A 16204-nucleotide genomic window follows, 5' to 3' on the forward strand; every position below is an offset into this window, starting at 1 on the left:
CATCCTCCACCTGCTTACTCGCCTGCAATGAATTCCACCTACTTGTATGCATGGAATTCCTGGTTGCCTATGGCTACCAGGCAAGCTGTTAAACATGGCTGTCTTAAACAAAACATCAAGTCTCATGGGATTCTATTCAAGGTATACTCCATATCTTATTCCCTCCTTGGCAGTATACTGAAGCTTCATTTCATGAGTGAAAGGCTGGAAGGAATTTTTTATATGAACAATTCAAAACACAATAGTCAAGTCTGGGTTTCCTCTACTTACAAGAGGATATGTTATTTTGCTCTCTGCTATAACTAGAGTATCTAAACACTCCAGAGGTCTCTCCTGTTGGGAGTCTGTTGTATAGGGAAGCCTTTAATTGCTCCTGGGACTGTGCCAGTAAAAAAGGATCTTGAGTACATTTCTCCAGAGATACCTCTGCTGGGAAGATAAATCTAAAGAGAGATGTATAGTATAGCTTTCTCTTAAAAGCAACACCAGTTCCAGGAGGGAGCAATAATAATTGAAAATGATGGTTTACAGTATCTGATGCACCATTTTATCTGAGATTTAGAACCACCATTTTTAAAAAAATAGTAGCACTAATCATATTTGAAGAACTTAAAATTTGCTTCCCAAACAGATCATTGTGGCACAAAACAAGGCAGAATGTCACTTTCCTGACACAAACCCAATTAACACAGCATTGCAAATAAAGACTTCAGTTTCTATTCAATATTAGTAATCCCCAAGGTAAACCCATTGAAATGAATGCTGATTTAGTCCTCTTAATTTAAATGAGTCAACTCTAAGTAGAACTTAGTTGGATAAAATCCTAAATTTTCCAGTTTATGAAGATTTTCAGTAGTCCACCTGCCCACATACTTATCTTGGTAACTTGTGGCCTAAAGTAAAGAATAACTGCTTTAGTAAAGCTTCCCTGCTTAGTTGCCTAGAACCAATTAAGCAAGTTACCATTTACAAGCATGAAATGAGCTCAATGAAGTTTCATAACTTTTTATAAATTGATGGAAATGCTTTTTATAATAGAAAGGAAAGTGTTACATCACATAGATAACATGCATGCCTTCTTATTCCCTTTTTGACCTTTGGTTTCCACAACTTCAAAACTTGCATACATGATGTATGTGTTGTTTGGATAAGCAATTGGCCCTTTATGCAACTCTGAGATTAGTTGAAGTCTCATGTGTACAAGGAGACAACATCATATGCAACTAAACAAACCTAGCAGGAAACCAATATAAAGATCCCATTGTAGAAAAGGGTTGAAGTGAGAGTTACCAATGCCTTTACATGATTTCCTTTTGCTACTTATGGCTGTACAGCAGAGGAACATGTGGAAGAGATGGCCTTTTATGCCACAGCAGCATATTAAGTGGCCAGAAACTCACATCCAGAATTTATGTGTGATTTAATGCTATGAAGAAAATGAATTAAGTTGAAGAAAAATTTAAGATGTACATACTAAGAGATTATGAAAAGCTATGCTAAAAAGACAGCTTTCAGAGTTAAATAGCAAGTGGACCTCCTTTATGGACTCCGGGATTTATTATGTTCCAACACTTTTCTTCAGTGACCTTGGGAAAGAAAGCAGGAAAATGCTGATGGCATCAACTCTGGTAGCATTGTCTATAAAAAAGGAGCAGGAAGTCTGTGTAGAATGAACTGGATGGCCTTATGAACTCATAAGGTGAAAAAAAAATGGGATTAAAGATTTAAAAAATAAACTCAGGGAGATAACAAAACATTTTTGCCATCAACAGGAAGCTGATCTGTCAGAAGAGAATGTAAAGGAAACAACTAGGCATCTTTGGGTTACGAACATCAGTGTGATACGGCTACAGGTGATCAATGCAGTTCTAAGACATATTGCACAGTCTTTCAGGACACAAACAATCAGAGTGATGTAGAAGTAATTTTAGACTGAGAAGTGTAGTGTTTTGCCTACATCAACCTTTGCTAACCAGATGCCCTTAAGATGTTTTGCACTATAACTCACATTAGCCCTGGTCAGGTTGGCAAAGGATAGTCTACATTACACTGAAGTCTTAAGCACTAGGAGGCTCCCTTTTCCCTCCATTAGTGCCTCTCACTGACTTCTGGTCAATGCATTCATGGAGCTTGACTCTTTATTCTATGAGAAGTTGGGTTTGTTTTAGTTTCCTATAGAAGGAAGATATAGGAATTAGAGTTAAATATTGGACAGAGGAGCCGTCCTATCTCCTCCCCAAAGCTGGAAAAAATGGTAACTAGGCTTTGGGAAGGAAGTGAGAGGACTCTAGCACCCTATCAGAGCACTCACACCTCCTTCCCAAAGACCAATGCCTTGCTTACTCAGCTTTGGGAAGGTGGTACAAGGATTGAGGGGGCATCAAATGGTGCTGAGTGCCACCAAAAAAGGCACTGCAGGTTGCATGTGGTCCTTGGGCCATACAGTGAACCACCCTGCTTTACATGTTGAATTACCTCCCAAGGAGAAAGGTACCTCAAATTACAAACAAATTTCCCATCTTAACCTCAGTCCCACAGTGTGTCGGATTCATATAATCTGTCTCTATTGCTTTAACTGATGGATCCAAGGTGGTCTTTAAACATTATTAATGCCATAAACAGTGTTTGAAATCCCCTGGGCACCCACTGTAGAACAAACATACAAAGTTCCAGTTCGGGGGGGGGAGGGGGACCCACACAAGTTGTGTGATTTTGCAAAGAATGAAAAGCATAAAACATTAACTGTAACTGGCCTAATGAATGCAATATATTCTTAATGTAATACATTGTTTGGGTGTGAGGGAATAGATTTTCTTCATTTTTAATACCAATTTCTGAACAACCTTACTACCACTGCTCCAACATGTTTGACCACATTCATGGAAGACAATCTTACTCGGCTATGAGTAAGAAGAAGATATGATCCACATTCAATATCATCATCAAAATGGCCAGCATTCAGCAGCAAGGAAGAAAATCACTGTTAACAAGCAAATTGGCAGTGACAGGTTGAAATAGCACCAAGGATGTGTAAAATTGATCCATTATATCAGGTTGTGTCAAAACTGAAAGTTCGACGTGATAGCTCAATCTCATCTTTTCCAAAGAATATTTACAAGCCTTGCATTTTCAAGGGATGTTAAAACCATTGTCTCATTTAAATCTGATCAGAACAGACTGAACTGACAGAGAGCACTTAAAGATTACCACTGCAAGGAATCCAAGCAAGGCTTAAAGGACCAGGTTTTCAGAAAACTGAATGTACAATTGCACCCATCAAGATCCATATGCATAAAAAGCAGTGACTGGTTACTCATTGCTCTAGTTGCATATAATATAAAGACACACAAACCATTTTAAAATGCCCCACTGCATAGATTTTTGTGAGATTCCAAACATAGTTCTCTATTCAATACTATCATTTAAGGGCTTTGTTAACTATAGAAAGGGCATTCTCTGTGGCACTTCCTAAGTTATGGAACTCCCTAAGTTATGGAACAGCTTTTCATACCCGAGATGCATACGTTTAGGACCCATTTTATTTCCATAAATTTAAAATTGTTATAAACTGTTTTTGATATTGTGTTTTAATTGTTGCAACTTGCTCTGGAACCTTAGGGTGAAGGGCAGGTAATATTAATGCTGTGCAGCAATTAATGTATTGCAGAGGGGTGGACTTGACCTTCAGGATCCCTTCAAACTCAATAATTCAATGATTCTATGGGTCAAACTGAAATAAGAGATAAACATATCCAGTATAAAAAAGATTCACATGCAAGCAAGGCTTTATTGCACTCTTGAGATCCTTGCTTGATTTGTTTTCAATCAGGACTAATGTCCAAATGTTCAAGCAGTTACATCTTGATTATCCTCATAGAAGCCAATATGCAAGGAATACAGTCAGAAGTCCAATTCATAGATCAGGCAGCCTATTCAGGTAACATGGAAGGGGCAATCATAGAATCATGGAACTGAACAGTTGGAAGGGACCAGAAGGGTAATCTAGTCCAACCCTCTGCAATGTAGGAATTCTGCCCACAGCTATCCCTGATTGGGCTTAAACCACCAATCTTCTGGTTAACAACCAGACACACTGACCCATTGCGCCATCTGAAGGGGCAGAAATGTCTCAGGATATAAGTCAAATTCAGAGCAACAGAAGAAAGGAAATAGCACATGCAACCTCTAGATAGGACCTCTCTCTGTATTTAAATAATGCAAATAGCTCCTGTTAAAACGTCAAAGCTGTTACTGGACATGCATAGTATCAGGATGGTTTTTCCAGCAGCAGCAAAAGGCTTTTTTTTTTTTTTTTAGAAAGTGATGCACGTTTACCAGTCTCTCATATATACAATAAGCAAACTAACCTCTTTCATAACAGAGGACCTCTCCAACTTCTGTGTTGCTGACACTAGCACTACTCCTAGCAACAAACTATTCTGATCACTACAATACTTGTTTGCACCCAAAGAGGAGGCAAACACGGTGTGTTGTTTATTAAGCATTACTATAATGAAAACATGTTGCATGGTTTGGTGATCTTCTATTAAACTTTGTTTAGTAGCAGAAAAGACGAACTATTCCCTCAACCTTATGCATACCACCAGAGCCACTCCTTTCGTACAAAGACTAATCCGGAAGCAAAGCTCTAAACAGAATGACATGTTATCACTGCCCCCTTGCTTTGAGTAATAAACCCATTAAAGCTGAGGAGTTATGGAGCCAAGCAATATTCCATTTAAAGACTGACCATACGATTTGCAGATCATGCACTATTCAGCAGCCAAGAATACAAAGTCCAGTCAGCAACAATATACAAGGTCACTTCCACCATGTGGAAGGGGTATATATTACAGGACTGATCACTTTCACCCAGACTTGAATGCTCTACACTTGGGATTTTAAGGGAAATTGACATGGTAAAATAAAGGCCATATAGTAAACTGCATTTTTAACCACTGCAATATGGATCCACTGTATTGAAGATATTAAGTATAAAACAAACTATTTGTTAAATTTGGTAGCATAATGAGGCACAGGCAGAAAGAAAATTGGGATCTACTTGCAGATCTAAACGTTTTGCTGGAGATCAGCAAGGATACATTGCATTATATGCCGGGCTGCCTTTGAAGATAGTTTGGAAATGATAGCTAGTACAGCCTTCAACAGCCAGACTGCTGACTGGGAACAGGAGGGCTAATTTTACAAGACTAATCTTGGCCTGAATGCATCAGCTTCTGATTACTGTACAGTCGTACCTTGGTTTTCGAACAACTTAGTTGATGAACAACTTGGAACTCGAACATCGCAAACCTGGAAATAGGTCATGGGTGCCCAAACTTTTTACAAAGAGGGCCAGATTTGATGACGTGAACATGAGTGAAGGCCAAAGTTGTTGAGGTTTTTTTGTGGTTTTTTTTTAAGGATTGCAGTTGCTAAGCTTTTTTTAGGATTTTACCCCAATACATATACTGCCATGAGGGCTGGCCAGCCAGCGGGCCAGATTAGGCCCCTGAAACAGACTTTGGACATGCCTGCCCTACATGAACCTACCTAGACCCTGAAATTGTCAATTTAGGCTCTTCTTTGTGTGCCCCCATCAAATGGGTGTTGAAAGTGGCAACCTAATGACAGGCTTTTCAGTGGTGCCTCCCCAATTGTGGAATACTCTCCCCATAGAGATTTGCTTGGCACCATCATCATCAACTTCGAGGTGCCAGGCAAAGATGTCCCTGTTCTTCCACACATTTGGATCTTAATTGGGGTTATACAGTATAATGATACCCAAGCCTATATTGGTGTTCATCCTTTCTATGTTATTGCAGGATAAGCACTTTTAGTCTTATCTCCTTTTAACTTTTTATATTTTTTTATATTTTGTATAATGTATGGGTTTTGAATTACAACTATGAGACATTTTATGTAGTAAGTGATGAATAAATGCTATTAATAATAATAGGTTTGTCTTAATATAAGGAAGGCCTAACTATCCATATTTCTTGATCCAGGAAGGATCCCCTCCTCACAGGCAAGAAGCTTGTCCAAAAATACTGCAAGATCAGAAACACACAGCTCAGAAAGATCTTACATTTATAGATCTGCCTATCACTCACTACCACAGTAATATATACAAAAGTCTGCAGCCAGTTTGCATACTGTACAAAGATACAATTTGCATGAATATGACACCATCAGGCCATGATTACAGATACATTTTCATGCATTCTGTAGCTGCATACATATCTATTTCCATTTTTTAAACCCCATTATTCTTCATAGAGATAAGAATGAGCCCCAGATTTGTTCTTATGATAAACTGCAGCCCAAGCTTTTGAAGAGCTGACTCTTTTTAAATTGTGGGAAAGAACCCTGCTGGGAAACGGCACCATAGTCAACTAGTGAAAGACAATTTTTCATATGTTCCTGTATGTCAGAAAATGAAAACAGCAGCAGTGTTATATGGCTCAAGTGGTGAAAAATTAGCTGCACTTTCTTACAAAAGTGAAATGTGTAAACCAGTCCATCTGGCATTTGCCACGTTCATGCAAAATGGTCACACCATGCATACTGGCTGGTCTGGCAGCTTTTCACCATTTCCTGAAACATACCAGGCAGACACCCTATTGCCTGTATGTAGAATGAAGGAGCTGTTGTAACCTACAGGATTCAAGGTGGGCTTCCAAGTGGGTGCAGGAGGCACAACTCCATCATGTAAACATGCATTCAGCACACCTTAGACCAATTAAGTCAACCCCACCAAACTGAGGCAAGGGTCAAGAGAGCAAGAAGCTGGTTACATCATTGTGAGAGTCCTATCCATATCAAGGCCACATGAACTGAAATTGATCCCACTGGGAAGGAGCTGCATTGCAAACATCAACTGGAGCTGCAACAACAGTGTTATCTAAGCCTAAGGCACTACAAAGCTGAATGACTTTATCCTCAAAGTGCCATGCCAGGTATTCCACTGGGAATCTAAATACATGTGATAAGGAAGGTGTGATCCACGTGAAATACTTTTCCTAATTCACTTAGTAAGATTTTCTGATAACCAGAAAATTTAAAGAATATTGTCAAACAATGACCAACATGTAAAAAAACCTGCAGCTTAGTAGCTACTGCACATGCGCAAGCAGCGAAACCCGGAAGTAACCCTTTCCAGTACTTCCAGGTTGCCGCGGGACGCAACCTGAAAAAACATAACATGAAGCAAATGTAACATGAGGTATGACTGTATATGAAATAGATGTAGCCCTTATGTACTGCCAATTCCACCTGAGTGCAGAAACCAGGCTTGGCTTTAGACTGAGAGAAAGACAAGGGAGCAATAGAACAAGTTTGTTCTCTTAAGATAAATTTTAACTGGTCCAAACATTGGTAGTAAATTAGTGTATACAACTGACAACTGTTTGTCTAGTGAGAACCTGAGAAGTATACCTGTTAGGAGCTAATGTTTATAAGTGCTTTGTAGCCTACTAAGACTATGAGTCAGAGTTTTATTTTTCAAAGCCAGCCAAAGGTTTCCTAACTACAAGTGAGTTCTCTCTCTTTCTGAAATCTAGGTATCAAGCTAGGAAAAAAAGTTTGCATTACCCATTCTCAGTCAGCAATTGCATGAATCTTGTGCACTGTATTCAATTCACATTAACACAGTTCAAGAAGGATTGCAAGCTTGAAATAATTTGTAAGAAAGGATTAGGGTCCAAGAGAAAACCAAACTAATTAGGCCAATCCCCAGCTTGAAGGCAAGACCCTCTTCCCTGATCCACTAAATGATCAAGAACTCAATGTATCACAAGTGGGCGGGGGGGGGGAAGTCTGGTGCTATTTATTTATTTTCAGTATTTCACCAAGTTGTTAGAGCTTGCAGAATGAGACAAAAGTGAAAACATGCACTGGGTAATAAAAACACGATGGAGCATTAAAAAAAAACATGACGTGCAGGGTAGAAAATAATAATTATTTTTTAAATCTATTGCCTTTAGAAGGCATGTGGACATAATTTGACCACCTAGGGCACAAATACATTGAAAGTAGGCACTGCGAGCTCCCTATGGAGGTCATTCTGTTCTGGGGTGCCAAAACTGATAAGGTCTTCTTACTCATAACCACCTGTACCTCACCTGGCAGGAACACACAAAGAAGACACTTACTTACTCAAAGGAGCCCAGGGCAGCAAACAAGTAAGAAAACAATATAAAAAAACATATTTAAGACATCTAAAAAAATGTAAAAAAAAGAAAAATCATTGTTAAGTGGGTGCATGTGAAGAAATTACTGGTAGTTACTGATTGCAATTTAACCTACTTTTCATCCATTTGGGTGGGTGACAAAATAGTTCCTTAAAGATGCATCTATCACACAAAAATACTAACAAAAGATCATATGAAAGCAATTTACAATCATTAACAAATGCAGCAATAACATACCAGTGTACTCTAAAAATATATTTAATTCCCAAAATTTTGAAGAATAGAGCAACATTTGGCACCAGAAACCTGTCAATGTAGGGGAGAAATGCATTTCTTTTGGGCAGGAATTCCACAACCAGGGTACTACTACAGAGAACTCCCTGTTCCAAATTACTGCCAGTGTGCTACACTAATTAACTGGACTATGAGTAAGGATTCCCCTGCAGCTCTCAAGGCTTTGGTTGGCATTTTTCAATAACATTTTAAGCTACCCTGAACATAGGAAACGACCTTAAACAATTGGTCTATCTAGCCCAATGCTGTCTACTTGCCCAATACTGTCTTGCACTGCAGGTGCAAGTCATTCTCATTAAATGAAGAATTTGTGCTCTACCAAGTTGCTAAGCACAGTACACCATTAAGCCTATAAATACAATCCTGCTTTGCAGAATATGCAGACATGCAAGCCAAAATATATGGTTCATGGACAGCATTTGGCTTGCAATTCATACATTGTATAGTCCTGCTTTAAGCACATCATACTCTATTTAATGGGGGAGAATCCCCTTCAGCTCCCTTCAAACTCCAATTCTATTAAACTTAGTTATTTTGCCATCATGTATTATTTTGCTTATCCATTTCAGGACTCTGAAATGTCTACTGCAGCACTAGTTCCAGAGAGTAACCATCTTACTCTATTGCAGTAAGAACAACATATATTCCTGTGATATATTTCCCCTACTAGAACTGACTTTGCCTCAAAGTATATAGCCTGAGGAAGCCAAAGCTTACTGCCAGCAGTAGCATCAATATTGAGAATTATATTAAAAAAGCAAGTCAAAACTTTTAATGAATAGGAGTGTCTCTAAGGACAACACATCTAAAATAAAACCATGGGACAGATAATTGAACTACCTTATGATACTGTAGGAAAATTTAGTTACTATGAAAGGAATTGTTCTTCCATATATGTAACAAATATAAGTCTATAATTTAGACACCCTTAATAGTCAACCCAAATTAGCGTCCGGCACTGCCCCAACCCTCTCCCTAGAAAACGATGATGTCTCCAGTGGAGAGCTTCCAAGGACCTGTGCAGCTATGGGGTAGGATATCCAGCTACAATCTGAGTTGATTGGGGGACATATTGCCTTCCCAAACCCTCTGAGACTATGTCTGAGGTAAACAAGATTGCCTCATTTTTCTTCACACTCGTGAGAAGGGCAGGGGATCTCACCAGAATTTAAAAAATGCACTCAACAGTGGCAAGTTGGTGAATTCAATAGTGTGAACTGTTGAACACATCTCACATTACAGTGGTGCCCCGCTAGACGAAAATAACTCGTTCTGCGAAAATTTTCGTCTAGCGGGTTTTTCGTCTAGCGAAGCGGCAATGACAGCCGCGCTTTCGCTAGACGAAAAATTTTCATCTTGCGAGGCAGCCCCATAGACAAATTCGTCTTGCGGGGCAGCCTTCCGCTAGACGAATGCCTTCGTCTAGCGAGTTTTTCGTCTTGCGAGGCATTTGTCTAGCGGGGCACCACTGTACATTTTTGAAGATAAAAGAACAAGATTAATAGCCCAGTCCTATGTATGCTTTCCCAAAAGTGCCAGTGTATTCAATGTTTACTCCCAAATGCAAATATGCATTGAAAGAATAATGCATATAGGACTTAATGTTCATTCAGCATAATCTGTGAGGCAATGCTAACAATCAAGTCTTCCTGATGTTCCTGATTGCCTTTAGCATATAATAAAGACTTTTCAGTGGTGGCACTTTGCATACAGAATGTTTTGCCATCTGAGAGCTATACCCATAGCTATTTTAAAAGTACCGATATATTTAGGCAGGTGTGTCGTTGTTAAAAGTGCTGGTTTTACAGCAGATATTAAGACTGTTAGCTTATTTCCTTTGCCAAGTATGACTATTATGAAGTGTTTATTATTAGATTGTTGTAAAAAATGTGTTTTTTTATTTTAAAAAACTAATTATTTTCAGTGCATGTTAATAAAAAAGTAGGAAACAAATTCCTGATAGTTACGCAAACTGATAACTTACATGGACTATGCAAACTGGGAAGAAAAATCACAACCTTGCTAAATAGAACTCTTGCCATCAAGTTTCAGTGGCTGTAACATTTTACAGAGTGCAAGGTACAGTGATTCAGACTGCTTTCAAACTACTCTTTTAACAAGCAATAAATTCATTCTTAGGTTTCAGCAACTGCAGTATGACTAGTTTACTTAAAGTAACCACTGACTAATGCATTCAATATCAATTTACATTTAGGCTAGCTACCCTGTGTGACATTAAACTAGCAGATATGCCTGCCATGTCCTCTATAAGTGAAGCTGCATCCTAACTGTTGCTGGCCAGGGGTCAGGGTTGTAGGAGAGTGGGAGGCAGTGTTAACCATTTTTTGCCCTTCCAGTGCCTTCAATGGGGTGATTAATTTATGCTGGCATTTTTGGTGAAGCTCTTGGGACTAGAGAATGAATTTAGGATGAAATGTAACTTTGTTTATTCCTCTCCTCACCTGTAACATGTGCATTCCCCACACTTTACACCAGCATAACTTTTGCCAGAGAATTTCTCCTCATGGTAAGTATATATGCCAGGACAAGTAATTTATGTTGCTGAGCAAGAGAGCAAGGGGGAGAGAAGTGCCACATCCTAACATCTCCCAGCTAGCAAATCTGAGGGTTAGGATTGCACTACACTATTGCAGCCTTTAGGTTCAAAAAGCTAGATTTATTACATTGTTTCAAGGGTCAGATGCCTCATTGTACAATGAATGAACACTACATGTTACAAATGGCAGGCTTCATACTGCAGGGAAGGTACTGAAATTAGTATTCAATCACATTAGAATCACATTAGGATTTCTATCCTGTTACTGCCTTGAGGTAACAGTAACTGTTTATTTATATCTGTATTTCCCAAACTTCTGAGTTCACTGACCCATTGATGAGCATATAAAATTGTTATTGACCCCAACCCATAATCTTAACAATATAAATGAAATCGGGTCAAGAAATATCAGTACATAAACCACTATTTGGAAGCATAAAATGTACAATATAAGGATTATTATTATAATCTGGAACCACCTTATTAAATGCTGGGACTCCTCACTGGCAAGGGAGGGCACTCTATATATTCCCATGCCCTTTATTTCTGAAGCTCATAGTTCCAAACTATTTTTTTCAAACTACCGGTATGTTGTGAATTTCTTTTCCACCCATAGAGGCTTTTTCAGCCCCTGGATCTTTATTCATCCCCTGCACAGTACCGTCAACCACTTTGGAAAACACCAATTTAGACGGGTCAGATCATGGTATCTAACTGAAATAATACCAAATTCTATCCTAAAGGTTGTATACAGGAACATTCACATTCTCAGCTAACCATTTCTGTAATATAAAATAAATTGCTATTTAGCATTAAATGAAGACGTTCTTACTGCAAAACCATCCAAAGTATTCCCCAAATTTCCTAATTGTATGTAAATTCAAACACAGCCAAGACCTAAATAATACTAAATAAATAAAGACCTAAATAAATGACTATGGCAGACCAACATGGCTACCTACCTGTAACTAAATAAATACTGTTGTTCTCAAGAGAAATGGTCTGATCCCAAACTCCATTAGACAGTAACAGTAACATTGTGGCAGGTGATCGAAAGTATAATAAAACTTTGTTTCACTCTAACCAGACATAAAAAGACCATAAACGTGACAGCACAGAAAGTGAAATCTGCAAGAAGACAGCAGTTAGTTGAACTGCAGTAATCTTGTCTTAAGTGAACAGAAAAATGTCCCTTATAATAGATGTTTAATAATAGATATTTAACAACCAGCATAATATGAGCTTAACTACCTTATGGTATTTAGGAGCGAGGTAGCCAACATCACTAATTATTCATTCAATGCTTTTTACTATCACCACCAAGTATTTGAACCTGCTGCCAAATCACTACCTGGAAGGCCCAACCTGCAAGTTTTACCTATGTTTTTTAACATGTCCATTTGGGAATTACCATACTCAGGCGAATTTCCTAGCCAACCATCCTTCCATGATGCCTTTTTAAAAGAGGCACCAATGCCCAGATTACAGGAAGAAAGGAAGAGGAAATCTACACTAACACTTCACAATCTCCCATCCATATACCTAACATCTTCCTTCTGTTTGTATGTAGAAGGGGAGAGGATAAAAAGGTGAATTAGTCAAGGTCAGGATACAAGGGGGGGGGCGGGGTGGAAAGAGAGAAAGAACACAGATGAAGGAAGAGATAATTCATAGCCAGGAGGGAGGAACTGGGGTCAAAAGACTATTCTTAAAGTACACACAGGGATATACCGAACCCCCCCCCCCAAATGAACGAAAAGCCCCGCTTACGCCCAAAAAATATTATTTGCAACTGTCGATGCCTACCGAAACGCACGGACTTTATGTTTTATAAAACAGGAATAACACTGTGGACATGCTGCAATATAGATCCACGCCAGAGACACGCTACAACAACGCAAAGTATACCTCACCCCCCCCCCTTTCTATGCGGGTGCAAAGGAGAGGGAACGAATGCCATAGATTCTTAGAACGGAACCGGGGTAGGCGAGAGGCGAGAGCGGGAAATGCGGGCGGAGAGGGGTGGTGGCAAGGTGTACTAGAGACGGAGGAAACTAGCCAGGCCCAAACCAAGCCGGGGGGTGGGGTGGAGGTGAGGTAAGGGTATCCTCTCGAAGTTTCTGTATTTGTATATAATATTGCGGGGTGGGGCCGAAGGCTACGAAAATGTGCTGTTTTACACACAAATTTCAATACACACACCTTTGGAGGGGCGGGGGCGAGTCATTGCTGTGGGGGCGGGGGGGGGCCGAGAGAAGATGCCTGCGATCCCGCCCCAAGGCTGCGGCAGTCGAGACCACGCAGCTTGTCAGCCGGGCCTGAGCAGCATTGGGGGGGGGGGTCGCACCACACCACCTCCCGCCCGGCAGCAGCAGCACCCCTAAACATCCGGCTCGCCCCTCCCCTTTCCCGACCGTTAGGAGGGAAGTGGTTGTGGGAGGGGGAGAACCCTCCTCGCTTCCCCCCCCCCCAAAAAAACCCATCCGCCCGCTCAGGCGATTGGGGGGGGTGAGGAGGCGACCCTCCCCACACACACACACTGCTTCTCCTCACAGGAAGGAGGCTCTCCATCTTGGGGCTTCCCCCCCCCCCCACACACACACATATGAAGCAGCCGCCACCCCATTTTATTCCCCCCCCCCACACACACACACAGGGTCACTTTCAGGTCCTGAGGCGACTGGCTGGGCGGGCGGCTCTCGAGAACGCGCCCGCGCGCTTCCCCACCACCCTCGTTCCCCTCACGGATTCTCCCGCCCGGCTTCGCCCTTCTCCTCACCGATGCCGGGCGCCACATAGACGAAGTAGAGGAAGGAAGAGGAGAGCGAGAAGAAGAAGAGGGCGGCCAGCAGCGAGCGCCGAGGGAGCCTCCAGGGCCTCCGAGGGCTCCGCTGCCACCGCATGGTCCGGCCCCGCCGCGCCCCCGCCGCCGTTCGCGGGAGGAGCAGGAGGGCAGCCCGGCTGAGGAGGAGCGGGAGGGCTGAGGCAGGCGGCGGCGGCGCACTGAGGCTGCTGCTGCTGCTGCTGCTGGCTGTGGAGCGGCGGCGGCGGCTCCTCCTCCCTCTCCTTCAGTCGCCTCTCTCTCGCTCCGTGCGCCCCTCTCCTCGGCTCCGACGCCGCCGCCGCATGAATGAAGAGCCGGCCTCCGAAGTCGCCTCATAAACACCCTCCTTTTTTTTTTCTCCCCCCGCTTCCTCCTCTCTTTCTTTTCCTCCTCCCTCGCCTCCCTTTTTCTCTTCCACTGTGGTCACGGCCGAGGCTGGAGCCGGCAGCGGAGAGAGGCTGTAGGGGGTGGGGAGTGGGAGGCGCCAGCGGGAGGCGGAGCCAGGCCCTCTCCGACAACGCCTCTCCTCACGGCCCAAAACGGAGGATCCCGGAGGCGGAGGCGGCGCTCTATGGCTCTCCCTTCTCCCAAGCGGAGTGAGCCCTGGTGTCACACCGGTGGCTTTTGACCTCCCTCAGACATATTTTTCTTTCCCCCAAAATTAAATTTAATTATACAATCCATTAAGGTGCAATCTGTGTCACAAGCGTAGTTGTTGTTTTTTAATTAAAATATTGCATAAATAACACCATCATTCATTTAGAAACGAAAACAGAAAACAACTATTCTTGCAACAGGTTTACTTATTAACTAACATCTTCCTTTTCAGTACTGGATAGGTCAAAGGCAAACGCATAGGTTGATGCAATAAAATAAAATAAATCCGCACTTAAGACTACGCCTTGCTGCCTTACTCAATATTATTGTTGTATTTTTCATTTATTCATTACATTTGTATACCACGCTTCGTCTGAAAGATCTCGGGGCAGTTTGCCAGCATCAAGATATAAAATAGAAACACAAAATACATAAAACGAAAACACCCCCGATAATTAGTCTGGCTTTAGGAGGAACTTGGCGCCCTTTAGCCAAGTTGCCTCAGCAAGCTGAGATGCTGGAATGGAGCATGTTGCCTCAGCAAACTGAGATGATGGAATGCAACGTATATAATATTGTGGGGTGGGGCCGAAGGCTACAAAAATGTGCTGTTTTACACACATAGGTAGGAACATATCGCCACTGTTCCAGCTGCTCACATGCACACAGAACCTTCTTTGCTGATTGTGTATGACCTTGCTGTCTGTGTAAATTGGAGGCCCAATTCCTTTTCTACCAACTCTGCCAGTTTTACTGCCAGCATGGCTCCGCACAGCTCTAGCCTTGGCATGAAGTGTCATTGGAGTGGTGCCAGCTTGGTTTTTCCCAAGATGAAACCCAAGTTCAGGCAATCTTGTGTAGCTTGAGGTTGGCCACTGCTAGCATCTGCTGTGCTCTCTTCAGCAGATTGATAGCCTCATCTGGGGTGAGTGCAGACTTCAGTCCGTCATCCATGTAGAAGTCTCTTTCAATAAATTGGCACACATCTTATCTAAACTTCTCTTCTACAGTCTTTTCAGTTTGGTACAGTCTATAGTTTGCAATAGCGGGGAATGGTCCATTTCCAAATACGTGGACCTTCATGCAGTATTCCTGGATGTCTTGACTATGCTGCTCATCACTGTACCATAAGGAGCGCAGATAGTTATGGTGGTCTTCTCTCATGAGAAAGGAGTAGAACATTTGTTGGATGTCAGCCATGGCAGCTACGCCTTCCTTTCTGAAGCGGAGGAGACCCCCGACCAGGCTGTTGGTCAGGTCCAGGCAGGTGAGGAAAGCCTTGTTCAGTAAGAAGCCCTGGAATTGGGCGCTGGAGTCGAACACTACTCTGATCTGCCTAGGTTTCTGTGGATGGTACACACCAAAGAATGGGAGGTACCAGCATCCTTTACCCTGTTGCAATGGTGGTGTGGGTTCTGCATGTACGTTTGCTAACATCTTGTCCATGAAATCTACAAAATGGCTTTTCATTTCGGGCTTCCTCACTAGAGTCCTGCACAAGGAGTTGAGTTGAGAAAGAGCCACCTTTTGGTTGTTGGGCAAGCACTGCCTAGGTATGCCAAAAGGAAGTGGTGTGACCCAGCTGCCTGAGACATCTCTCCTGAGTTCAGGCTCCAGCAGTCCTCACAGGAACTGTTTGTCTTTTATAAATGGAGCTAATGCATTGTCATCTTTGGTTGTCTGAAACAGTGTTGTTCCAAAGACAGAGCCTTTGTCATTTAACGTGAAGTGCTGTGGGCA

At 41.9% G+C, this 16204-nt stretch overlaps 1 protein-coding gene across 1 annotated transcript in view; it reads right to left on the reverse strand.

Moving 5' to 3' along the window:
• B4GALT5 (beta-1,4-galactosyltransferase 5) overlaps nucleotides 1-14034 on the reverse strand; it is a 53718-nt gene extending 39684 nt beyond the window's left edge. The window contains exon 1 of the mRNA XM_033153518.1: nucleotides 13823-14034. Coding sequence (XP_033009409.1) covers nucleotides 13823-13946 — 124 coding nt within the window. The 5' untranslated portion in view covers nucleotides 13947-14034. The remainder of the gene's footprint in view (nucleotides 1-13822) is intronic.
• Between the last annotated feature and the right edge of the window lie 2170 nt (nucleotides 14035-16204).

Source organism: Lacerta agilis, chromosome 6 (assembly GCF_009819535.1).
Source record: "Lacerta agilis isolate rLacAgi1 chromosome 6, rLacAgi1.pri, whole genome shotgun sequence".
NCBI classification, from domain to species: domain Eukaryota; kingdom Metazoa; phylum Chordata; class Lepidosauria; order Squamata; family Lacertidae; genus Lacerta; species Lacerta agilis.